General features: G+C 37.5%; 1 protein-coding gene across 5 annotated transcripts in view; it reads left to right on the top strand.

Annotated features, from left to right (window-relative positions):
* Positions 1 to 25,633, top strand: part of NAALADL2 (N-acetylated alpha-linked acidic dipeptidase like 2) — a 497,171-nt gene that overhangs the window by 382,977 nt on the left and 88,561 nt on the right. For 4 of the 5 annotated variants that reach the window (XM_080409532.1, XM_080409535.1, XM_080409536.1 and 1 more), the window contains 2 exons: positions 2,985 to 3,131; positions 22,925 to 23,020. In XM_080409532.1, the coding sequence (XP_080265658.1) occupies positions 2,985 to 3,131; positions 22,925 to 23,020 (243 nt within the window). The remainder of the gene's footprint in view (positions 1 to 2,984; positions 3,132 to 22,924; positions 23,021 to 25,633) is intronic. The other variant, XM_080409533.1, reaches the window with a different exon arrangement.

Genomic DNA, 25,633 nt, shown 5'->3' on the forward strand with positions numbered 1-25,633 from the left:
CTGCAGAGTCTATAGCCTTGATTGCTTTTAGGGGAAACCTAATCTGCTTAATAGATGACAATGATGATCCAGCTTTCTAATGTTGTTGATAATTAGCCAACAGTTTTGGGGTATAGCGAGATGATGCTAAAGGAAAATGCCTTAGAACTTCATTTGTACAGTTACACCAGTTGACTTCTCAAAGATTAAAAATTTCTGGCATACTCTGCTGTGTGAAATGTTACTCATTGCATGAAACCTTGTTTTCCGTTACCTTCTATTACCCCCTCTAAGGTATAATTCCACGTCCACCCTTATACGTCCAATCAGCAGCTTACAATATTCCTTTTCTGAAATATCCATAACAAATTCTAGATATGGGTATGTAGGAGATGATGAAAGGTTAGTGTTCACTTAGTAGAGTGAAAGGTATAAAGATTTAGATTGACAAGGAAAAGAAAAAGTTAAATTAATTTCCCTGCTCAATATCCTTACCTCTGTGAGGTATATATTAAGATTTTTATGGTCCTTACAGCGTTGCAAGATATCCCTTCTATTGATTAGTCCTTGAAAATGAATTCTGGATTCTCACGATACTTTAAATTCTTAGCCTGAGTAGGTGCAAGTAGCATTAGTCTTGAAGAGCTTTGCTGCCATTGTGTTTACACAGAGCTAGGATCAGATATTTTTAGAAAGGCAAGATCCTTCCATGTAGTATGCAGCTTGGTTATGGATCGTTGATTCTTCAGCTTTTTGTCTTCTCTGATACTGAATTGTTTTGCCAAACAGTTTTATTGGGATTAATTTGGTCATTTAACTGTGATTTCCTTTGGTAGACAGCTCTGGGGTTTTTGCTTATTTCAGATTTTTCCTATTGACTCCAAAACCTGTGTTTCACATCATTCAGTAAACTTTTAAATATTAAAGGAAGAACAGACTACTGACCATTTATGAAACTTGCCCAAATGTGTTGGGCAGTATGGGGAAGTTAGGAGATAGTCTAGTCTACACTGTAGTATAGTACACTGTGTGATGCTTAAATATCTTCTGATTCCTGAAAGGAGCAAACACCTCAGAATGGATCTTGTGTGCATATATATGCATAAAATTATAAACGTGCCTTTCTGTGTGGATGTGTGCTGTACAGAGGCTTTGATGGGAAAGGTTGTAGAAGATAGTGTGGTAATTTAAAAACACTTTTTGAAAGTAGTAGATGGTTTGGGGTTCTGCTGTTTCTGTTGTAGCTTTGGTTTCTAAAAAGCAAGGTTACTGACTTTATTGAGACTTTGAACAGCAATACTGTGATGTTAAATATCTCCTCAATGTGATTGAAACCTTCTCAAGAATGGTGTAAAGAGGAGTAAAACACAGAAACAACAGTTGTAATTAAGAAGGTGCCTTCAGGTTTGAAAACTTTAAAAAAACTCTTAATCTAAATCTAAACACTCCAAAAAAAGCCCCGAGTTAAATGCCTGCAATGTTTTAACAACTGTGCCTTACAAATGACACCCAAGATTAATGCTACATACATTTTCAATTTATGATATTCCTTATTTTTTACTATGCCATTGAGAACCAGATTTTTGGGTGCTGTGTGTCATGGTGCTCCATGGATAGCTTTTAAAGAGATAGTATTTACTAGAGGTGGACTGCACATACAGAAGTTATCTTTTGCTTCAGTTTTAACTGTAACTCTCAGTCTTCGTGGATGGACCTTGCACGGCTGTGAATGTATGTAAGAATGGTGGGAGCAGAAACATTTATCCCAAAAGTGTGTGATATAGGCACCTTTTAAAAATATATATGAAATGGAAGCTATTTCTTGGAGGTATTTAAAAATAGTTTTGTGTGAGAATCTGCAGCTCTTATTTGTACTAGGTAACGTGCAATTGCATTCTTCATGGCACTGAAATGAAAGTGTGAAGCAATAATTATGCTAATTTAAAAATGGAAAAAAACCCAAGATTTCTAACTCTTAAAACATCTTTCTGCTAACCTCAGGAACTTTACAGAATCTGGTATGTTTTAGTATTAAAGGAGAACTAATCTTACACTGTTCTTGTAGCAAGCTAGTAATTTACTAGGTAGGTCCAAAGAAGTTATGTTATACTGTATTAACTGTTAGCTAAATATAAATAATGTCTAGTATTTGAACTTTCTAACATTCTTTAAAAGAAGCAGCTTATTTGCATGTTGAAAGCCTTTGCGCCTACTCTTTATTAAGTGTTTAATTGCCTGATGTGTTTAAGAGCTACACTAGTACGTAGCACTCAGTGTGGGCTTGTTTTCCAGTTTTAACCTTATATTACAGTTCTTTTGCTAAGATTTCACCATTAAATACTCATGTGAAAGAAATACAGACATGTCACTGACTAGGATTGGTTTAAGCACTTTACCCAGAAATGTGTATTTATGTATCTTTAGCCTTTTAATTCTGTTTTTCTCTTAACCCCTGCTCTGCAATTGCAGCAAATTCTTTACATTTGCCAGCATTTCATAGACCATAAATATCTTGAATGTGATTATCAGATTCAACTTTTTGTTGTTAGACAGCATGCTATTTACTGAACAAGAATTTGATTCCTTAGTAGCCATTGAGGGTCTCAGAACATCTTCCAAAAGGCACCATGATGACTAGTGATCTCCTGCCCAGCATGCGACAGTTCATGTGCCTACCAAAGGCTCCTTCTCTTGCCCCTCCTGCCATTTCAATTAGGTACAACTTTCCTTGTCCTCTTAAAGACTCAGCCATGTTGCAGCACACTTCGTTCTCTGCTGTGTCCGATCCCAAAGACTGCAGTATCTATCAGTAGAGGGTGAAACGTTCGTAGACTCGCTCACTGCTAAGTATGAATCAGCTGATACCTGTTTGCACCAGTGCAAGCTCAGCCTGTTCTTAAAATGTTTCAACCCAAAGAATGCTGTGTAAAGGAGATACCGATACAAGTTGTTTTGAGTCTGGTTGCAAATAAGTAAGTAAATTTTTATTTGTGTTTGTTTTTCAGAGCCAGAGCTTCAACTGTGTGGAAAAGACTAGATGTCCAGGGTCTAATGTGAGTTCTGTGCAGATACAGGGAGATTCAGATTATTTCATCAACCATCTTGGAGTACCTGCCATGCAGTTTTCTTATGAGGACATCAGATCATCAGAGGTAGTTATGAATAAAAATGGGCAAACTGAAAATAGCGGAAAGATAGAATTAGGTTGTGTCAGGTTATATGCTTGCGTGTGTGACAAGTCTCATGCAGTGGAAGGTTATCTCCTGTAACTGGAATTTTTTAGATCTTCAGCAAATTATCACAGAGCTTCAAAGTGACCGATTTTATAGGCGTATGGTATTCAAACAGATAAATGTTTAGAACAAATGAAAGGAAAAAAATTGGAGGACATTATGTTAAAAATTTCAATATTGCTGACAATGTTACAGGTTACTTATTATCTAACACAGCTTTTCAGATTGATTTCAACATAGAGGAAGGATCTTTTGATGTGTATTTTTTTTCCTGCAAAGTAAGATGAGACAGGCTACATAATTAGTTTTATATCCATTTTCATACGGTGGGCAAAATATGACTCTCTACTATATATGTTGCTTGTAAAGATCTGTAAGATTGATTGCAGTCTTCAGAGCACCGTGTTCTTTTTCAGTTGATTGTCCTTTGCAAGGTAAGTGGAAGAAGGATGCATGTTACACTGTTTGGAGACCAAATTAGAACTGTACACAGATAATCTGTTGGGAACTCCCCAGCCTTACTGCTGTAGGTTCTGTCTGCACCTGGACAGCTCTGACTTGCCCTCAGTTGGTCTGCCGGGAAAGTCTGGCATGAGTTATTTCAAGATACAGTGTTCATGAGAAAAGGTGTGTGTTTTCCTATAAATGTAACAATGCATTGACTTCATCTTCCCCTCGTTTTTCTTCTTGCATTGTGCTTATCTACATATGCGCACATCTTTCCAAGTTCAAGAACAAAGCTGAAGCTGAGTTGAACTGGAATGCTTCCTGGCTCTGCATGTAATATGCTTTTATTTCACAAATGCAAAACAAAACGGAAATATGCCACATACTGGAGCATTGTTGTCATGTTCGTGTGTAAATTAAAATAGATTAAGTCAAAAAATTATATAAACAAGGAGACTTCTGTTTCTAAATATCACTGCACCTATTAAGCAAAGTATTCTCTGTAAGATTAAACACAAGGCAGAGGCTGTAAGGAAAATGTGAGGGCAGAAGACCTGTGAGTACAATGTTTATGACAGGCTTGTGGTCTGGTGCAAATTTCTGTTGTCACTTAGCAGCTATTCCTCACAATTTCCATTCCAGATCTGTGTATATAGGATCTTATAGAGCATGACAAAAACTTCAGTATATAAAAATTAGTACTTCCCAGCACCATTTACAGTATGAACACTGAAGGTTTCCTTGGCTATTGTCTATTTCAATCCTACCAAAGTTACTCTTCGTGTTCAGTTAACTTCCCAGATGTGCGTTTTTGTCTTCCAAAATGATTCAGCAACCAGTAATTAAAAGCATAAAAGAAATTATTTTCATATTTGCTTAAATGTGACACAGCAAATTTGATTCTGTTGAAAACACAGCTTTTGTCCTTCTTCCAAAATTGTTTCCCAGAAATAAACTTGTACTAAGTGTAAGTTGCAGTCTCAAAGTTGATGTACTGTACCTCTCAGATTTTAGAAGATCTGGACCCCATGAGGTCTATATCATGTGAGCCGTAAATCTGCTTAGCAAAATCTGTACATTTCTGTTGGCAAAAGGATGAACTTTTTCCTAAAAATGAAGTTATAGAATGATTAAATTTGGTTTCTTGATTTTTATTTATTTATTTTACTGATTATTAACAGTCCTTCAAAACACAGGCTCCTTGTCTTTCCTATATTCTATCAGAAAAGCAATCTGTTTATTGTTTACTGCTTATTGCAACTGTTTATTGGGGATTCTGTTTATTGTATCAAACAGGGATAATAGTATTATTGTAAACCAGGCAGAAATTATTCTGGGTTTACAGCTGTATTAATAAACATAGTAGGAATTTCTCTTCTGCAGGTTAGTGAGTGAGAATAATCTGTTGAGTTGCAATGAGGGTTGTTTGTTTGTTTGTTTCCAAACCATTCAGCTTTTTAAACTATGTCTCAGTTTTGTCAGCTTCATTGCAAAACAAGATTTGGAAAAACATACTTCAGAAATGGGATGTTTTGACGTGCTTTGGTAGACTTATCATTTTGCCAGGCTGGTTTCCTCTGCTGTCTCTCTTACTGCTGTGACCTGCTCAGGAAATTCTCTTCTTTTGGAATATACATTAGTTGTTTATTTTATCCACCTGTCAGACAGCATTCAGTGTCACATAAAACTGATGCTATTCCAGACTTCAAAAAAAACTGGTTTAGAGTAAAAAATGTCCAAGACCTGTACCCTTGTAGCCTGTCTACAGAGCAACAGTTACAGGTCAGCTTTAGAAATGCATTTCTTCCATAGTCGGTGTAATGCTAATCCTCAGAGAGAAGGTTGTAAAGGGTTTTCATTGGCAGGAACATGAGGAGTAAATAAGAGGAAATAAAAGTTGTGAGAGGAAACATTCAGACCAGAAGAGTAAGTAAAACTGTCTCGCTCAAAATTGCCTAATACAGCAAACCCAGAGCCTCCAGGAGGTTAAATCTGCATGGCAAATGCCTGTGGTCAGATCTGTGAGCTAGTAAAGTGCATTCTAAGTATTCAGCCACTAGTATAAAAATACACTGAGTGAAATGCAGCTCGTTTATTTACTAGCGGAAAATAGGCAGCATTTTAGTCTGCAAGTAAGAAGTAAACTTGGAAGAATTTATCATGTGGAAAAGAACATAATATTAACCCAATTTCCAAGGATTCTCTTGCAGCTGCTGAGGAAAGCCTTCCTCTCCTCCCAGCTGCTGCTGCACAGGCTTTACCTTTGACATGAGGGTCACATTCAGATTTGTAATGTGTTAGGAGAGAAAGGCTGATCAGCTTCTCCTCATACTGTGGATTCCCTTTGAGTTGTTGTCATTTTCATCCAAGTGACCACCACGTAGAGAAAGAGAAGCAATGTTGATTTCAAATCTGAGTTTCTCTACTACTGAAAGCCCATGGTTGTAAGTCTGTCAGTCCTTGCCTCAGCAGAGAATAGTATTAGAAACATCTTCACTTAACTTTACATCAACAAGAAAGAGCAGCATAAAGTAAAAGAGGTCTTAGATCACAGACTTGTCTTTGTTACTCTCTGTACTGCAATAAAAGCTAATGGAATTACTCCACTGTATGATTATTGGAACATCAGGAATAATAGATTGCAGCAAGTAAATTCTGATTCTTTTTCATGTGTGGACCATTTCTGTGCCCTTGAAAATATCAGCCATGTTTGTATTACTATTTATTTTCAAACCAAAACATGATATAACAGGTATAACATGTAAATGTCCTCCATAATTATAGAAAATGCATGCATTTAACAGAAAAAAACTATTGGTTTGGATACATCACTGTTCATCGTGATTCTGCTTAGTGTCTTCGATGTAAATTCTTCACCTGTGGTATTTTTATTTTGTAAACATGACTGAAGCTCAGCCCTTGGTTTCTTGATTGTAAATTAGGAATAATGGAAAACACTGAGTGTGGTGGTGTATGATCTGTAGAGCATGCCTTCAGTTTCTATTTGAATTCATTATTTTTTTCTGAATGGCTATACATTGTTTGTGTGCCTGTGTAATAGAAAACAGAGCTCTATCATTTAATACCTTTCCTTGTTTTCCTATTAAAATATGTAAAAGTTTCCAATTTTGCTACAGTTTTGGAATTTTATCTATGAACTTTTCAAAAAGTTCTTTGGAATATAAATATCATCACAATGACCTAATAATGGAGTTGTCGTTTTATTTGGTAGTATAGATTACCTCTACTACAGAGGCAGAGTAAAATAAATCTCTTGGGCATGTGAAGAGTTTTGTGCCCCATTACTTTTTTGCTGCAATAGAAGCATCACCTGTTATGGAAAAGATGTAATTTAAAATGTAAGCTGTTTACACAGCGGTTTGTTACAGAGAGTGATTTCAGGCAGTATATACTGAGAAGAGCTAAATGTGCTGGGATATATTTTGATATGGGCTGCTTTGGTGTGCTTATGGTATGAGTTGTTTAAGGCTAGTGTGTGCAAATAGGGTCTTATATGTGGAGAAGAAGAGACAAATTCCACAGATTTCCACTCGGAGGCAAAATTAAGGGCTATTTTCTAATCCTGCTTCTTTAGTAGCCTCATCAAACATGGAAAGCAGAAGGCAGATTCTGCTATGCCAAGAATATATGTGTCATTTCTTGAGGTATATGGAGAGAAGACATACAAGTCTTCCATGGTATTGTAACTGCTGAGCAACCTCATTCTCAAAAAAGTCTCTACTGATTTGCTTAAATCAGATTAATATTAACATGTCTTAAAATGTACTACATGTCTCAAAATATAACACGGCTTTTGCAGTATTATTGCACACATTGCAGTGTGTCAAAGCTATCTCCAGCCACCTCCAGAAGGTTGTATGGCATAAATCCATCCTTTCCTTTTTACTCTGCATTTATTATATAAAAATTTAATATCAGGACCAACAGCACGGTCTGGAAAATTTTGTGTTGTTTTGTGTCTCTAGCCATAGTTTTGCCTTCTCAGAGAGACTCATAACCTCAGAAATTTTTCCATACCTCCTCTTTTAACCTAGTTCTGTTTCTCTTATTTCTCTCCCTTATTTCTTTAAGCTTTGCCTTGTTTTTCTTTTTATATGACCATCATCCCGTGTCGTTTTCCCTCTCCTTGGTAGAGCACCTTAAAAATGTAGTTTGCTCTGCTGGATTCAACATTTTAATCTGATGGCCACACTTGCCTTTTTTTCCTTCATGAAAGCGGGCAGAGGAAAGTATTTTTGAAAGAAAAGTTCTCTATTTGGAAGTGTAGTAGTGGACTTTTTCACTAAAGAGAAAAGAATCAACCCCACAGCTGGAAGTTAAATCACTTTTATTATGTCTTTCTTAGCACAGTTGCTGAAGTACTGGAACATAAGTAAATCACAGAGGCTGAGAAAAATAGTCTTGCTGTGGCTGCCTAATGTTTGGGTAAAAGAGAAAATATAATCTGGATTAGCCACGTTTTCAGTTAGAGGTTTGATTGTTTCTTCAGCATTGTAAAACAAACATTAAACTTCAGCATTTTGAAGCTGTTCCAATCACTTGCAATCTGAAGCTGGTACAGGAGTATTTTGAGCTTTTATCAAGATCGAAATAGACTGTTACTATCCATTTCTGTGTCATTGCAGTCAACAGTTTCAGGCGGAATCCAGTTTTTTTTTAAATTACAGCTAGATGATTTCCTATGTTATTTGCATATTATTAATCCTTCTCAGTGTTTCCTATTACATAACGATTTTAGTCTGACAACACAGAATCTGAAATCCCTTCTATGATAATGTGGTAGGTTACATCAATGTTAGCGTTATCATTTTATCTTGAGAAAAACCAAGTTACTGAACATTGTTAAAAAAAACCACTCTTTTTGTTATTTATTGATGGATACATATTTAGCATGAAATATCTTATGGTAGCTGCCCAGGTTTGGGTATGCAGGGCTTACAGAACATTTACTTTTACACCTAGACCATAAAAGTTGTTTTCCGTATCTTCACTCAAACTTAAGTAGAGGCAAGAAGTATAAAAATTACCTGTCACATTCTTCACAGGCTAGACCAAGATAGTGTAATACCATGGACCACTAAGCTAATTTAGAAGAAAAATGAAAAGAGGTTCCTTTATAGAAGGCATTTGTATGTAATATATGTAGAAGAGTTTAGAATTTTGACAGTTTGAGATTGTATCCTCTTAAGAGAGAATGCATAATGATTTTTATTTCTGTTGAAATATGCATAACTTTTTGAAGGTAACTTTCAACTTTCATTAGAGCCCTTAAAAGTGATTTTCGCCCACACTGGTGTAGAACAGAGGCCACTAAATCTTAACTCTTCAGTGAATGTGGCTTCTCAGTTGTTTTTAACATCTGCCTCTGCTTCCTCCCTTCCTCCCACCCTGCCCTCTTTTCTTTCTTTTTTTTTTTAATCACTCTTTGGGGAAACTTACTGCAGTTTCAGTGTTTACATGCTTAGGCTGACACATCATGTGCTTCTTTCAAAAGAAATCAAAAGCCTTCCAAGTTTTCTTTGTTATGAGAAAAGAGACAGAGGAGCTGTCCTTGATGAAGAGAACTTAGAGTCTAGTTTACTGAAAAGTAACTCCTGTGTTGCATGCTGCTTTTCTCTCTTTCATGTGCTTGTGTTAGAGAAGGGGGAGGGCTTAGGCAGTAGGGAATGCTCTTCAGTGCATCTGGCTTGTGTCTTTTTAAAAGGGAATGAGAAACTGGTGTTTATACCGATTTTGTCTGTGTGGGGACAGAATTGCATGTCTCTAAGCTGTGGGGTTCTGGTGTCAAGTATTAGGAGCACCATTTTATCCTGTATTACGGGGACCTTCAGCTGCTGTTTCATTTCTTGAGTGTTTTTGTGCAAAGGTAAAGTTTTGAACTGAATGTACAAATTCACAGAAATCAGGGTGTCTTGGGCAAGTTCTGGGTGTTCGCTTTGTGTAAAGGGTAAGAACTCTATCCATCAGCTGGACTGGCCACACTGAGACCGTACCGGGAACATCTTTGTTTAACTGGACTGGGAGAGTCTGTTTCCTATCGTTATTGCTTCACTGATGTACTGAGTTGGTTCCAGTATGACCCTGACATTATTTAATTTTAGTTCGGTGAAAGTGTCTTAAGTAATTAGCCTCAGTGAGAAGTTTAATTAAAGTGGAATTTTGTAAGAAGCATTTGGAGGGTTGTTTTCTTTTCAGATTTGCAACCGCCTTATCAAAGGTAACTCAGTAGTGTAGTTGATGGCTACTGGCTCTGTTACCACATGAATAGCTTCATCCATTACCATTCTAACCTCCAGCACACTGTTTCTTAGATTTAACAAAACAAGCAATGAAAATAAAGTTAATTTTGTCCTACCAGTGAGCTATTGCCATTTCTCTGGCTGCCAGAATTTATTAAAAGCTACTGTTTGTTTGAAAGAACAGTTCTCTGCTTCTGTGTATCTGATACAGAATGGACAGTATATGTCAACAAAGCTGAAAACAGCCAGTCAACAATTTGCAAACTCAAGAACTGATAATCCCCAGTGACAGACACAACCTCTGTCTTCTAGCTACAGTGTCTGAGCTGCAGCTTACCTAGAAGTGTAACATACATTGCCATGCAGCTGGATGTGTTGTGAACAAATTCTGATAACTGCCACTGTAAATTTCTGACCAATGTTCTCTTACATTCTCTCTTAGCAAAATCCTTGTCAAGGATTATTTATATACATAATGTATTTATGTACACACTTTATTTTTATATGCATATGTCTTTAGATATGTAATCAAGGGGGCATTATGGATGACAGCAAAGTCTGTGGTATAGTTTTGTTAGCAAATTCTAGGTAAAGTGAGAAATTTACTTCCACAAACACAACCTTGTACCTGTGTGTGTATATTTAAAGCAAACATGAGTTGTCTGGTCTACAGTATCCTATATTGAGAGCCATTTTTGTATCACTAATGTAGTTCACTGTTCAGTTACAGTGCTTAAAGTCAGTCAGGTTTTGTGTTCTGATGTTTAAGATCTCTGTATTCCTAATGCAGTTATCTCAACGTTTTGCATCACATCATTAATCTCACCGTTACTCCATGTCCAAATCATAGAATCATTTAGGTTGGAAAAGACCTTTTAAGATCATCAAGATCATCTAACCATTAAACCAGGACTGCCAAGTCCACAACTTGCCTCTTAAGCACCATCTCTACATGTTTTTTGAACACTTCCCTGGGCAGCCTGTTCCAATGCTTGATGACCCTTTCAGTGAAGAAAGTTTTGCTAATAGCCAATCTAAACCTCCCCTGTAGCAACTTGATTTCCTCTTGCCCTGTCACTTGTTGTCTGCAAGAAGAGCCTTACCCCCACCTTGCTTACAGCCTCCTTTCAGGTAGTTGTAGAGTGGTAAAATCCCCCCAACCCTTATTTTCTCCAGGCTAAACAGCCCCAGCTCCCTCAGCTGCTTCTCATCGGACTTGTGCTCCAGACCCTTCACCAGCTTTGTTGCCCATCTCTGGACATGCTGCAGAACCTCATTTCCTCGTTTACTTCCATATGTCCTCCAGCCCCTTTCCAGGCAGGAAAGGGTTAGTTACTGTCTTGACATTTGTGACTGACTATTTGAATGATCTACGGCTGACCAAGCTCTTCTGGTAAATGTTGCGCTATTTTTCTTCTGTTATTATTTAGGTCCTCCTGGATTAAGTGTCACCCAGTACCAATTAATTTATGAGATCCAAGTATATTTACCAAGAACTTCAAGTATATTTACCAAGAACTTCAATTAGAAGGTATAATTTTCTTTGAAGGTTCAGGGTAGACTGTATACAAAGATGTACTTCAGCTGTAGCTGCTCCAAAAAGAACTTCCAGGCCTTCAGCATGTGTGTGAATGTCCTTAGAAAAGAATTAGAACCCGTTGATTGACCATGTATTCCGGGGAGATTCCTACCCTAATGAGAAGCCGTACTGCCCCTTCTGTATGTAGACCGATAGGGAGTTTGTGTAACAGCAGCGTGATGCTGTGATGGTCTGCAGTTTGGTAGCTTTTTCATCTAAAAATACAGCTCTGCATGGCTCCCCTCCTTCCCTGTTTTACTCCTCCTTTCTCTCTGGTATATGTTAATTTTTTTAAGGAAATACACAGCTGGTAGCTGCCCATGGGGAGTTAGGGGAGATGTTTAATGCATGTATGAAAGAATCAAAGTACTAGTGTGTTTAGAATACCAGAGAGTACCTGAAATTCTTTGCAAAGGAGCAAATGTATCAGCCTCAGAATGGCAGTTTGCTTGGAAACCCAGGATTTCTTTTTTCTAACCTCTCTCTGGAGAGTTTGGTGCTGTTTCATTTGCTGCTGGGAGATTTTATGAATGTCGTTGTGGAACTTTATGGTTAACAAGGTGTAGCAATGGGAGTTAGATGTGCCAGGGTGAAGAGAGAGGTTTCAGTTTTGTTCATGGACAAGTGATGAACTGCCAGCATGTAATAAAATATAGTTCAGGCAGTCCCCAATAGATCGTCTTGGGACTACTTGTGACAGTAGGTCCAAACCACAGCTGCTTGTGTGTCTTGCCTTTCTCACTCGTGAGCTCTACTGTCTTTATAATAGCTATGTGTTTGTTTATTCATACTGTATTTCTTCCGACCAATATGTTTTCTCTTTTTTGTCCATCTTTAGCATAAATTAGGGCTTTTTAATTTCTCAGTACATTCAGGGGTTACTCAGCATACATTAATACATTAATCCATCTGTTCGCTTGGATGCTAATTTAGTTGAATGTGATAGTGAAAGCATGCTGAAATTGTTAAGGTTAATGACTCAGTGTTTTACAAGACAAAATACATTTGATGTTCAAGTGGTTGGTTGAGTTATTTTATTGAATAATATGAATATTTAGCTATTTAATTTCATAGAAGAACATCTTTCTTAATCCACTAATGTTAGTGAAACTGATGGCATCCTCATCAGTTGATACATTACTTTGCTCCAAAAGAATCTGTTTGGTCTCATAAATCCTACTGCTTTGATGTCCCAAACATCCCATGCTGCTTCCAGAAAGGGAATATTCTTTACATAAACCTGCCATACAGCAGGAAAAATGCACAGCTTCTTTAACATTCACACTGCACGCATACATGTTGTCGCTGTAAACTGTCCTTGCAGGCTGTCTCATAGGCTCTTCATTTTCTTGGAATTGACTGAGGACTGTTGAAAGTCAATGCAAGTTAACAGGGTCAGCGGGATATGGGAAAACATGTGAGAAATTTGCTTAGACACCAGTTATTGCTTCTGTTTGATAGCCTGCTGAAGCATCTAGTTACTGAAAACATACTGTCTAAGGGTAGAAGACACAATTATCTGTCATCCCTGGAGAAGTAAATGGCATGTTGCATTCAAGGTAACATTTTGCCATTGTTGTTCTGAGTGGCTAAATTCAACGCACCAACTAAAAATCTTCTGGCACAGTGTCTGGAGTAAGTATCAGAACTTGTTTTGTGTCAGCAGGTATTAGTAGTGTGGCACTCAGCTTTGTCTTTTAATGCGGGGGGGGGGGGGGAGCAGAATCAAGATCACTGGACTATCAAACAGCTGTGATTGAGTCAGTGATACATTGTCTCAAATAAAATTTGCAATGTTTGATGGCTGTTAAAGAACTGTTTAATGAGGCTTTTGATAAATACTGTCTTTGAAGACGTTGTTCTTTGCAAAAGCCAGTTCTGATTCTTACTGCAAAATGGTGAGCCTCCCACCTACACACGACCTGTCCACTGGATAAAATCAGGTTTCTTCATTCAGTGAAGTAGCTTAAATAGTTTTTTTAAATCACTGAAAATAGAAATTGGAAATAGGAAGCATTGAATCAGGAAATAAAAGCATTGGCCTTTATAATATTTATGATTGTGAAAGACATTGTCACTGGGATTCATGGCTTATAGCAGGACAGTGTTAGGATGATCTTACTGGCACTGCATGTTTTCTGCACAATTTGAATGCTCACAAGTGATCATAAAACGTTACAAACAAAATGTTCTTGCATCCTTCACACAACACATCAAAGAACAAGTTTTCTCTCTTACCTACAGTGAATCTGAACTGAGCCTTCTGTTTCTGATCTGAAATTTTGGGAAGATCCTCTGTGAGGTTCCACGTTTCTGGCTTTGGCTGCTTCTTCCTACTTAATCTGCTGATTCTGCTTTCAGTTTTAAAAGTAAAACTTTTTTAAAAGGAAAGCTGTAGAGAGGATTAAAGCTATGCAAGTATCCTAATATTTTAAAAGTTGCTTTCTTTTGCTGTGGTGTGTGGATTTGTAGATTTACAGTGGTTATTTCCATTCACTTACTAACGCAAGGAAGAAAACATTAAATTAAAAGAGGTGAGGGAAAAGTGTTTATATTCTTCTACTGTCTGATGACTGTTGGCTTGAGTTTTTCTGGCTACAGTTGAGTTTAATAAAATAAATTTTGCAGCAGTGATTCCATTTCTGCCCCTTCTGTTTTCTGCGTAGTCTGTTTTGGGAGGCTGTGCTTATTTTGTCCAGCATCTGGTGACGTCGCAAAGTCAGTGCACATCTTTACCATAACATTAAAACAGAAAATATATTGAGTTTCTTTTCTAAAAGTTCTTCAGTAAACTGAAATGGTAAAAATACCAAAGAAAAGCCTCTTGTCAGAAACTTCTCCTGACATGTCTGTTTCCACAAAGTAGGGTCATTCTGACTTAGAACAAGATTTTTTATGTACTTTGGGCTGCGGCAGCTGCAAAGCTTTGCTTTCTGAAAATAATTTAAAAGCATACACATTGTATGTGTTTAGTTTCATTTAAGTAGTAATCAGTGAAAACCAACTTTCTGGAATGAGGACGGGGGGTGGGGGGGAGGTGTATGTGTGTGGAATATTTAATTAGATATCAAGAGCATTTGCTAGATAGGGAAAAGTCAGCCTAGTAGTGAGATGGAGATGCATGCCCCCTCTGCTGCAGTATGTTTGCACCTTTAAGGGCCTTTATTAGTGAAAAATCCTATATGCTATACATTAATGTCTGGTGTAATTCCATTGATTCATTTTAACCCATACTATGTTCTATGCTAGATAATCCGCTTTTTCAATAAATCTTTTAAAAAAATCTGCTTCAGTGTACAGCATCCTCCCAAACTGTATGTAGTTTAGAAAGCTGATGATAAGCCATATTTTAGTCTGAGATACCCTTTTCAATTACTCTTCTTTTGATCCTTCTTCCAGTCAAACCTCTGGTTCAATCTCTTACACCTCTCCAGGAAAAAAAAAAAAAAAAAAAAAAGGAAAATGGAGAAAAGATGGGCTTTTCGCCTAGCTGAGGTGAAACACCTGTTTCACAAAGAAATACAATTGTATATGTGCTGCCAAGACACCATATGCCAATTACTTGCCTTAGGGTAAAGCGGCAGAAGGAATTAGTGAGAGCCTGCAGTGCAGATTTCAGAGGTATTTTTGTTCTTCCCACTGCTCTCTCTTTATCTTTTCTTCTGACGGGGCTTTCTCCTTCATGCTATGACAAGTTTTTGGCAATGGTTTTGAATACAGATGCAGACGAGTCCTCATGCGATTGTAAGCCTCTGGATTCCTGGGTAACAGTTCTGGGCACTAGCATAACTTTGTGGGGTGTGCTCTGCAGGTGAATTCAACCTCCCAACCAAACTTCTTCCCCAGGTTGATTCAGAAGGTAAGCACTGACCACTTGTTTTGTGTTCTAGTGACCAGACGCTGGTGTTTGTGTGTGTCCCTCAGGCTGCTGTAATTCTGCCCTTCATGCTGTTGTATTACACAAAGGCAGAAAGAGTGAAACAGGTTAATAGCTCATAGAACAGACACATATATATATCAGTGTGTGTATGTATAGGTAACATTATATTCTCAATCCTGATGCAGCAGAAGCTTTATACCTCTAAATTCTCCTCTGTTAGACATTTTTCTTTGGTCTGTGTGAGGAAAATAAACAGCTTTCTCTTGGCTTTCATCCTTCTTTTGTGTATTTGCTCTGCAGACTTTAGCAGCGTTAGATTAGCATGTTTATACTGTTTGGCCTACCTGTACAAATTTCAGAAGGATTTTTGCTCACAGTCCTTGCTCTCTGTTGTACCTTCCTAAGACTCTTTTACTTTTGAGCACTGCAGAATTTGTGGCACAAATGTTGTGCATTGCTGAAGGGCAAAGCTATCACAAATATGGATAATACAGACTAATGCTAACAAGGGTAAAGTCAAACTCGTTCAAGAAATTTAGTCTAAAGACTGTGATTTTTCAGGCTGAGCATTATTGTTGAGTGGGGGAACCTTTGCTGCATGTCACTTTCCAATAAAAACCCCCAAACAAACCCAACCCTCCCCCAAAAAAATGTTTTTTGAGGTATTTGTGTATTGTTCAACAGGTTAAGGACAGAGGGAAGTTTTCTTAAAAGTGCTGGGGAATACTCAGCAGGCAAGAAACATCTGATCAGGCATGGAATGAGAGCATATTAAGGAATTACTAGTTACATAATTTGCGTTTCCTAACTGCTACTTCAGCGGTTTCTAAAGTAATAGTCAAGAAAACAGGATTCTCTGTTGTGGATGCTGCATTGCCCTGGCCTAGTAAAGAAAATAGTGTGTTGTACTTACCACAGAACTATTTCCAGTTCTAAGACACTGTGTGGTAAAATTTGATTTTTCTTTTTCTCTTTTTGGACAGCAAAATAGATCTCTAAAGTATGTCTTGGTATTTACTCTGCTTTACATTAAATCACCAGAAGTGCAGGGGGATTTTATTCATGATTTAAAATGCATTGGTTGAAAGTTGGCATATAAATTGAAAGTATGCTGTTAGATGGTACACAAGGGATGACAAATTTAGTACCTTTAGAAGGTGAAGCATTATGTTCACTTAATTAGTTGAGAAAGGATGAAATAAGTTAGAAAAATGAGTCTAGTAAATCAGAAGTGAATTTTAGTGCAATTGTCCATCATAAATAAGCAAGAGTAAGCCAAATTTGGGGTTTTACGGGGTTTTTTTCCTGCATTTTCGATCCCCATTTAATCAATTCATAAATCAATTAATTACTGTCATGAGACCCGAGGGCAGCAGGAAATTGTGTTCAAATTAAAAAGAAAAGGAGGCAATTTGTTTTAAGATTGAAAGTTGAATGTTCAATCGAAGTTTAATCAGAAGTGACCCATTATTTGAGAAGTGGAACATCAATGTCTTTCTAATTTCACAGAATGCTTCATTAAATGAATGCTTAGAAAAGATCAGGTTAACTGATCATTCCAAAAGGAAGATGAGACAAAATGGGGTCTTGGAAGCCCATTTCCAAACACGTTATGCTTATTCATTTCTCTTCTGAAGAGCTCATAGAGAAACCAAATCATTAGATCATTCATAGAGAAACAGGGAATTCAAGGATTATTGGTGTTGGTCCTGTCTAGATTGTACAGATTGTATGATGAAAACATAGCTCCATATCAGAAGAGCAAATGTTCTTAATCCATTTGGATAGCTAGGTACCTAAAGAACAATTTATGAAAGGCAGTAAACAGCAAGGAGAAAAATTTTAAAGCCATGTCTGGAAGTTGGGCCTCCTAAATTTTAGTGTGTCTCACTGTGATCTGACCTTGGAAAAGTTTTTCCATAAATTGATACCATCTGGAGAGCGCTCAGCTGCACGATACATACAACACTCTGCCCATTGTACAAACTGAGGATGATACTAGTGCCTGACTAGAAGTGAAGGCAGATGAATTTTATTTAGGAAGTGAGTGGGGAGAGTATGAGGACAGCAACTGTAGCTGTAACTCCTACTGTGGGTGAAAAGCATAAAGGAATAATGTAGTTGGGTTTAGTGCTCTTTGGATTAGCATGTATTTTTCTTAGTGTGTATTTACTAGAAATTTGCTTAGCAAATTGCTGTTAAAAAAAAAAAAAAGAACAAGGGAAAATAACACTCGCTTTTTATTCTGAGTTTGCTGAAAGAATAAATGAGGAGTCTGATTCAGTTTCTCGCTGTTGGAAAGTGTGGCTCGTGCTGTTAAATGCTGAGAGGTACTCTTGAAACATCATCTAGACTCATCTCTCTGCCATGTGCTCGCTGGGATAAAGAGTGGGCTTCTGTTACTTGTAAAGTTCATGCCGCTTTCTCTGATAAGCATAGTGCTTGAAAGTCAATAAAAGGCAAGAGAAAAAGAGTATGTTTGCCTTTCTAGTAGTTCTTTATGGAGGTATCTTTTATGAAAAAGAAAAGAAAGGAATAACTGTTTTAAACATTTCCCTTTATAAGTGCAGAGCAAGGTATTTCAGATGTCAGTAAGTTATTTCAGGTATTAATCTTGGATTAACTATTTGCAAGTACCATCTGTCTGTACACGTACACAGACTAATAGATGTTATCTGTAAATGTATACAAATATAAAAAACTTTTGTCATTTGGTTTCTTTCATGTGCACTCTGTCGGAAAGGCTTTGTTTCCTGAGCAGAAAGCTTAATTGCACAAAAATACTCAAGCCTGCCTAAATCAGTGATTCTACGTGACTCCTTTTCAGGAGCTTAGCATGCAGGGCCTTGATTCCATCACAGGCAAGATGACTTGCCGCTTGTGGTGACAAAATGTGTTTTGATTTATTTGCTGATCATTGCTTCCTTATGTTGCGTTCCTTTAAAAAGCAGCAGCCAAGGCAGTAGTAAAGGCTGCCTGTTTGCCTTGCCCAGCTGCTGTGGTCTCCACTAAGTTGGTTGATTGCTCAGTGGCTTTCAGAGAAAGAGCACACTAATCGGGGAGGGATTTCCAGAGCACAGATGTGGCAAAAAACAAAAACAAAACCAGAGAGAACGGGGCTGGTGTGATACAGGGGCAGTAATAAAAATGAGAAAATACCCCAAACCTTTCAGGACAGAAGGGACTAATGAGAAGAGCAGGGAGCCTATTCATAGTCTGACCACAAGAATGACAGAAAAAAACTCTTCCTGGTGCTCCTAGAAGGGGCTGTGTTGAGTTTGTTGCAAAGTGAAAAGTCACTGGAGGGTTGGTGGGCTGAGGCTGAGGAGTAACCTAAAGATAATGACTCCTTGTGCAAAGAAACAAGAAGCAAAAGTTATTTACAAAGTTGTTTTTTTTTTTTATTTTGTTGTACTTTAGCATTTTAATAAATGTTGCCATAAATTCAGTTCTCATAAAATCTAGTTTGAAAGAAAAATAAAGTTTGTCTTTTCAGGTGTTTACCTCCAGGAAGGTATCAGGAATGATCTACATCTGACCTTTAGCTGACTTGGGGTTCAGTCACACCACTCATTTGTGTAATTCAAACACAACCTATTATTTACCTGTTATTTCTTTCCATTTAAGTTGTGTAAGCAGAGCAAGAGCTTCTGCTCCGGGAAGGCACTTAAATTACTAGAATGGCTATGAATGTATAATTTCAATGTTTGTATCTCTCACCACTGAATGCAAGTGTAGGATGACTAGAACCCGAACCTGTGCTCCACAGGTGTGTCTAGCATAGGGGGGGATAAAAGCCAGTTACAGGGTGTTTTCCTGCTTTACAGGCTGCCGATCCATCAAAGTTTAGATTCCAGAGAATGAATATTTGTCTAGATGGAGCAATAATCTGATGTTGTGTGATAATTCATAATCATACCCTTCACAGACTCTCAGTAAGGTACTCAAGAATGAATATAAATAATGTAACTCTTTTTAAGTTATTGATTCCAATTATGTGAATGATGATGAACAGCGTTAGCACCACTGTAGCAGAATGACAGTGTTCCTCAACCTTCCCCCAGTCAAATGGCATGGCTCTGTAAACTAGTGTGCAAACTTAAAGATGCATAAATGTTACGAATTAATCTTGAAGTATATATTTTATCTTTATTATAAATTACTTGCTATATCTTCTCCCTGAGATCTTAAAAACAAAAACAAAAAAAAAAAAAAAAAAATGAAGGGAAGAATTACTTCATTTATTATTCTGATACTTCTGTGACAAATTATACAACGGACAGATGCATCACTGAACACAAAAATTAGTATGAGTCAGTGCTAAGTATGTATTTCGTTTTTTTAAGAAAGTGCTGGGTGCTTACCACCAGAAATAGTTTATTAGAAATGTATGAAAATACTGATAGAATATTGATCATGGAGGCATTAATTTGTAGAAAAAATTAACAGTCAAACTTACCAGTGATGTAACATACCTTTACTGAGTTTTCTTGACTGTGTCTATGAGACATGTCACTCTGTTCAAAGAAGCTTCATTTAGCTGTGAATGTACTAGTTCAGGAGGTGGATTGAGCATCTGTAGGGAGCTATGACTATGTTTAGTTCTGAGCAGAGCATCTTGGTATGTCACAGCCCTGATACAATTGGAACACATTTGTATTGTCGCAAGCTTGTTTGAGGAGAGAGCTAACAGGGCTGTGCCCAATTAAGAACTAGCACCTGGATCCATGCAATTTACTGCGTTGTGTAGTACAAACATAATTCTGATTCAGCAGGCGTGTATCAGATACCACCATTATATCCCCCAGGGGTACATGAGTAAGATACCTTAGTTTGTTTTGAAGAAGAGGGTAGAGTTTTTTCTCTGCTTCTTTTTAACTTCTTTTATTTGAATTGAAGTTAACAGCTCTTTTACCTAAAGTACTGTTTTTCTTCAGTCTTTGTATGGCTTATAACCCAGCATGCGAAAGAGCGAAGCTCAGTCACATAAGAAGAGGTTGTACAAGCCAGAACAAAGCATCTAAATTGTTTGTCTCTCTTATTTGCTCACTTCCTGGTGTTTTAAACAATAAACCCTACAGAATGTTTTTAGCAAGTGAGAAGGTAGTGGAGTGCCAACCTTACAAATCAATCCTGCTTAAACTCAGGTCAGTTTTAATATTTTTTTAACCAAAGCTTTATTTGGCCACTGTTCAGCATGCAGTCTCTGAATGCAAATAACTTTATGGCTGTTGGAGAACGTGTTGGGCATCATTACCAGGCTTAATGCTTCTAAAAAGGGGTTTCACTTCTTGTGAGTACGAAGTGCGAGTCTCTTTTTCCAGTACAAGGACAGAAACTGTTGAAGATCAGTATATATCAAGAGGAGGAAACTGAAGAAATATTAGTCTAATAGATAGGGGAAGCTGGTGTTTGAAAAGGGCATGCTCCTAGAACATTGTCAATTTTGCCTTACAGTCGAGGAAATAATGTAAACCAGAACAATTATTCATCTTAAATATAGGACCATGGGCTTCTGTGAATTTTACTTGGAATTCAATCTGAAAAGACTCTAGACATTTTTCAAAGTTATTTTCATGGAGATGTAATCGTAGTATAACCTCATGATCATTTAGGCATTTCTGAGCCAGGAATATTGTCAGCTTCTTATTGCTACTAGTACTATTTTATAAAGAAATTTGCAGAACAGAAAAATTGCACTCAGAATTGGGGTACTCTCTTACTGGGTCCTATGTAAAGCTCCAGACCTAGCATATATAAAATGTTATGATTATGAATCTGGCAACATATATTCCTTTCATGAGTCACACTCCTTTGCTTAACCTTTCTTAAGGGAATACAATTGTTATTACCGTCCCTCTCCATAAAAAAACAAAACAAAACAAAGCACAAACACACCCCAAAACATTGGCATTAAAAGATGCCTACAAAACGTTAGGTCAAGGAGCAGTCTAACTTTATCTGAAACTGGATACTTCCCTAGAGATTCTACCTGGGCTGTCAAAGGACAAGACTAGTTTCCCAGCACTCACATCCAAAGACGTGCTACGAGGAAGTCTGTTAATGAGAAGCTTTTAGTCCCCAGTTGATGTTTCTGGTAAGGCTGTATGTGATTCTGTGTGGCACACAGTGCACTGTATGCTAAATACAAAATACAATAAAGGACTTTGGATATTCTAGCTAAATGCAATAATATATTTAGGTGCTGGCATCCAAACTCAAAATTAAAACCCAGAATAAGTTTCATGGACAACGAAAGATTTAAGCCTTCCCAAAGGAGGTACAGAGTATTATGATGCTGAACTGATGTTGCCTAAAGTTAACCGGAGTTTGGCAGAGGGCCTAAGGTGAAGTTTTGTTCCTCTTCAGAACACAGGTAAATGCAGTGGGTGCATCTCTGGTTATTTGTGCATCAGAGTTCACTTTGAAGAGTATGTTTAAAAGAACTGCTTATAGCTAGTACATTTTAGAATGGCATGATACTCATGCACTGTCACATCCTCCTGCCGATCTCTGAAATAACTTTAACTGTAGGTTTTGTGCCTTTTTACTGAACTCGTTGCTGTTGATGAACTCTGTATTCAAAGTATGCTTACCAAATTGAGCATCTCAATCCATCAAGGTGCACCTCAACACCTATTGTTATACCAGGTGGGGATTAGATGGGCACTAAGTTCCTAGCTTTTCCAAGATGGCCAGTTCAAGTCATACTTAAAGAGCAAAACTAGAGCTGCTCCACAAAAGCAAGAATAATTTTAGGATATAGGTCTCAGGAGCTATAGGAATGTGGAGACGTATTTTTCTTTTCCAGTAAGTTTCCAAGTTATTATACCAGGTTCAGCAACATGCGTTCAAAATAATTCCCTTTTAGGCATTTGCACGCCTTTGAGGCTTGGGGTTTTGTTTTGTATTGCTTTGCCTTTTCTTTCAGTCCACACCTGATGTATCAGTTTGTTGTTTCCTTGTGACAGCAAATATGCAACCTAATTTATTGCTTTCTTTCAGTACAAGAAGAGACGAACATCATACAAATAATATATTAAGATTGCCTGGTGTTAAAAAAAGCGGTCAACCTAAAGGATATAATTCTAGGGAACTGACCAAAACCACATATTATGTAGATGGTATTACGGTACATAGAAGTAGGATGGGTGCAGAAGATAAAAGCATATTCTTTGATTATTGTGTTTACATTTCTTTTGAAGAGTAGATCATAACGTATTTAATAAAATGTCTGATTGCTGCCTAGCTCAGAATGAAATCTGTGTGGATATTTTTTCTTCCTCTAGGCAAAATTTTTAGCTGTTTTTGGAAGCATAATTACAAAGACAACTGCCATTCCAGAAATAAAAGTTGTAAGACTTACTATTTTTTGCCTTTTTCAGGGACTTGGAATCAGTTAATTATAACAGTGAAATAGGTTTAATAATCAGCAAAACTTAAGAACCATTTGAAGGGTTTTTCAGTCTCTGAACAAAATCCAATAAGCATTTGGAGGAGGAAATCAATGTGGAATCCTAAAACACTTCTTATTTCTTTCTCACAGAACCCTAGCTTTCTCTCTGAAGCTCTTTTTCCTGTACATACAACAAAAACTGAAGAGCTGGATCCCACCTTCAGCCTGCATGAGACCATTGCAAAGGTAACAGAAACGGAGATGTCATATGTACATACTTTCCTTCACATGGCCAAATTTGAATTTTTTAATAATTTTGGAAGATAACCTATTTTTCCTGTGAATACTTTGAATGTAGTTAAAAGTTGTGGAGTTTTCTTCATTGAGATCCACCTTCGGAAGTAATATTCTTTACTGTTACACTGGTCAGCTTGCATGGTGAAAACACTTCCATGTGCAAATGCTTCATTTTATGTGGTTTATTTGTATTTTGCGTGGTTCAGATTAAATTTACTGGCCTGAGCACAGGGCATTGAGCCCCGCTAGATGGCAGGAAGTAGCAAGTTTGTTGCTGTCAGTTCTGTCAGTGAGGAGGACTCTCTGAGGGCACCTTCACAAGCACAGACAGTTGGCTTTATGAGCTGTCACAGTGATGCTCACATGGGAGGAAGGAGTGGCCATCCCAGAAATCTAGGGAGTGCTATACAGAGAGGATGCTCCCAAAGTTAATGTGTTCTGACTCCCCTCGTCACTCCAATATAATACTCCCTGCATGTTTTTTATTAATATAACCAAAATTACTCCTGTTCTAAAGTGCTCTTTCTTCACTCTGTCCACTCAGCAAAGCCCCATTTCTACAGAGAGATGTGGCTACAAATGAGACCAACTTAATGGATTCCTACACTTCTTTAAATTGGATTTCTTATAAACCAGAGCTATGTAGACTTTGAATAAACAAAGAAATCTGTTTATAAAGCTACTTCTTTTGGAAAAGCAGCTGCTGTTGAAACATTTCTTTTGGCAACAACAAAAATAAATTCACAGGGATCAGCAATGTGCAGATTTAGCATGTAGGCGGATCAGCGTCTTTGGCAAAATACTGACTGATCTTGGGGGTTTTAGGGTTTTTTTGTTTGTTTGTTTGTTTGCTTGGTGTCTTTTTTTTTTTTTTTTTAAAAAAAAAAAAAAAAAAAAAAAAAAGAAGCACATATTCCTAGACATGGTTTTGAAGCTTTGCAGAGTCGGACAGTTAAGGAACAGCCACGTCTTCTCTGAAGCCCTTTTAATGGAGCTGATGGTTTTTAAGCCATCCTTGATGCCAAAGACACTGAAAAGATTCAGCAAATTTCTTCCCAGAGACTGAGGGAAGTAGGTATGTGATTATTTACTGCATAATTAATTTGTGATTTACTAGTTAGTGTGTGATGGGACATGTGTAATCTGAATAATGTATATTTTAGTATTTGCTCTGTAACGTTGACTAACACAGAAAACTAGTTATTAGACAGTTGATCCTGTTTAAATTGTTACAAATTATTTTGAGTAGTGTCGTTGAGCATTACAGGTTTTTTTGATAAAACTTGATGGAGATTACACCATTCTGCTTTTCAGACTGTAGCCCAGGGTACTTTTATAAAGACGACGAGTATATGCAGCAGTGGACTGAGATTCTCTCTCAGCTGGTAATTTTGTCATCTTTAGCTTAGTTTAATTGGTTTTAAAGTAGTTTCTGAATAGCTTGAAGAGCAAAAGTTTCTAAAATTCATCTATTTTTACTAGTCTTTATGGTTAGATAATGGAGTTGTTATGTCTTTGTTCCCTCCACTCCCCCCTCAAACCTTTTTTCAGAGTAACTAAGACAGTCATTGTCTTTCCCTTCTCCTGCAAGATGGGCTTTCCTTTGCCCCTCTTTTATCCTAGGCTTTGTCATCTGTTCCAGTTTGAAAGCATTGTATTTGGGTGAATGTCCATAAAACTACACAGTATTTTATATAAGACCTTAATATGGCTTTCTGTGGTAACATTTATCTAGCTTCATATCTGAGGTGACATCATATCACCTTTTCCTTGGTAGGGTCTTCTGTTTAAGCCCTACATTTGATTTTAGTGGCTGCATGTTAGTGCAGGCAAGCAACTGCATACGTAGTCTGAACTCTATAGAGTCATCTTAGTTCAGAAATTTTCTTTTTTAAACTGACACTGGTTTCCATGCTTTGGGCAACCTTGAAGGCTGGTGGGACGGTGGTGGTGGTTTCTTCTATAGCCATTATTTAAACTCAGTATATGTCCTCTCTAATAACTGCACTCCTGCTGATTCTCAGTGTGAGCCCTTTAAGGGGTGTCAGCGTTTAACCCCAGCCAGCAACTAACTGCTACGCAGCCACTTGCTCACTCCTCTGCCCTGCCCTAAGCAAGGTGGGGAGGAGAATCGGGAAAAAGGTAAAACTTGTCGGTTGAGATAAGAACAATTTAATAATTGAAATAAAATAAAATATAACAACAGTTGTAATTAATTGTCCCCAAGCAGTGACTGTCAGGCCCTGGCCAGCCAACCCCCCAGTTTATATACCCAGCATGACGTTCTAAGGTATGGAACATCCCCTTGGTTAGTTCGGGTCAGCTGTCCTGGCCGTGTCCCCTCCCAATTTCTTGTGCTCCCTGGCAGGCCCTGAGAAACTGAAAAATCCTCGACTTAGAATAAACATTACTTAGCAACGTCTAAAAACATCAGTGTGTTACCAACATTATCCTCATACTAAATCCAAGACACAGCATTGTACCAGCTACTAAGAAGAAAACTAGCTCTTTCCCAGGCAAAACCCGGACAAAGGGGAAAAAGCTTATTTAAGTTTTATTTGT

Source organism: Falco punctatus (assembly GCF_963210335.1).
Source record: "Falco punctatus genome assembly, chromosome: 13".
Lineage (NCBI taxonomy): Eukaryota > Metazoa > Chordata > Aves > Falconiformes > Falconidae > Falco > Falco punctatus.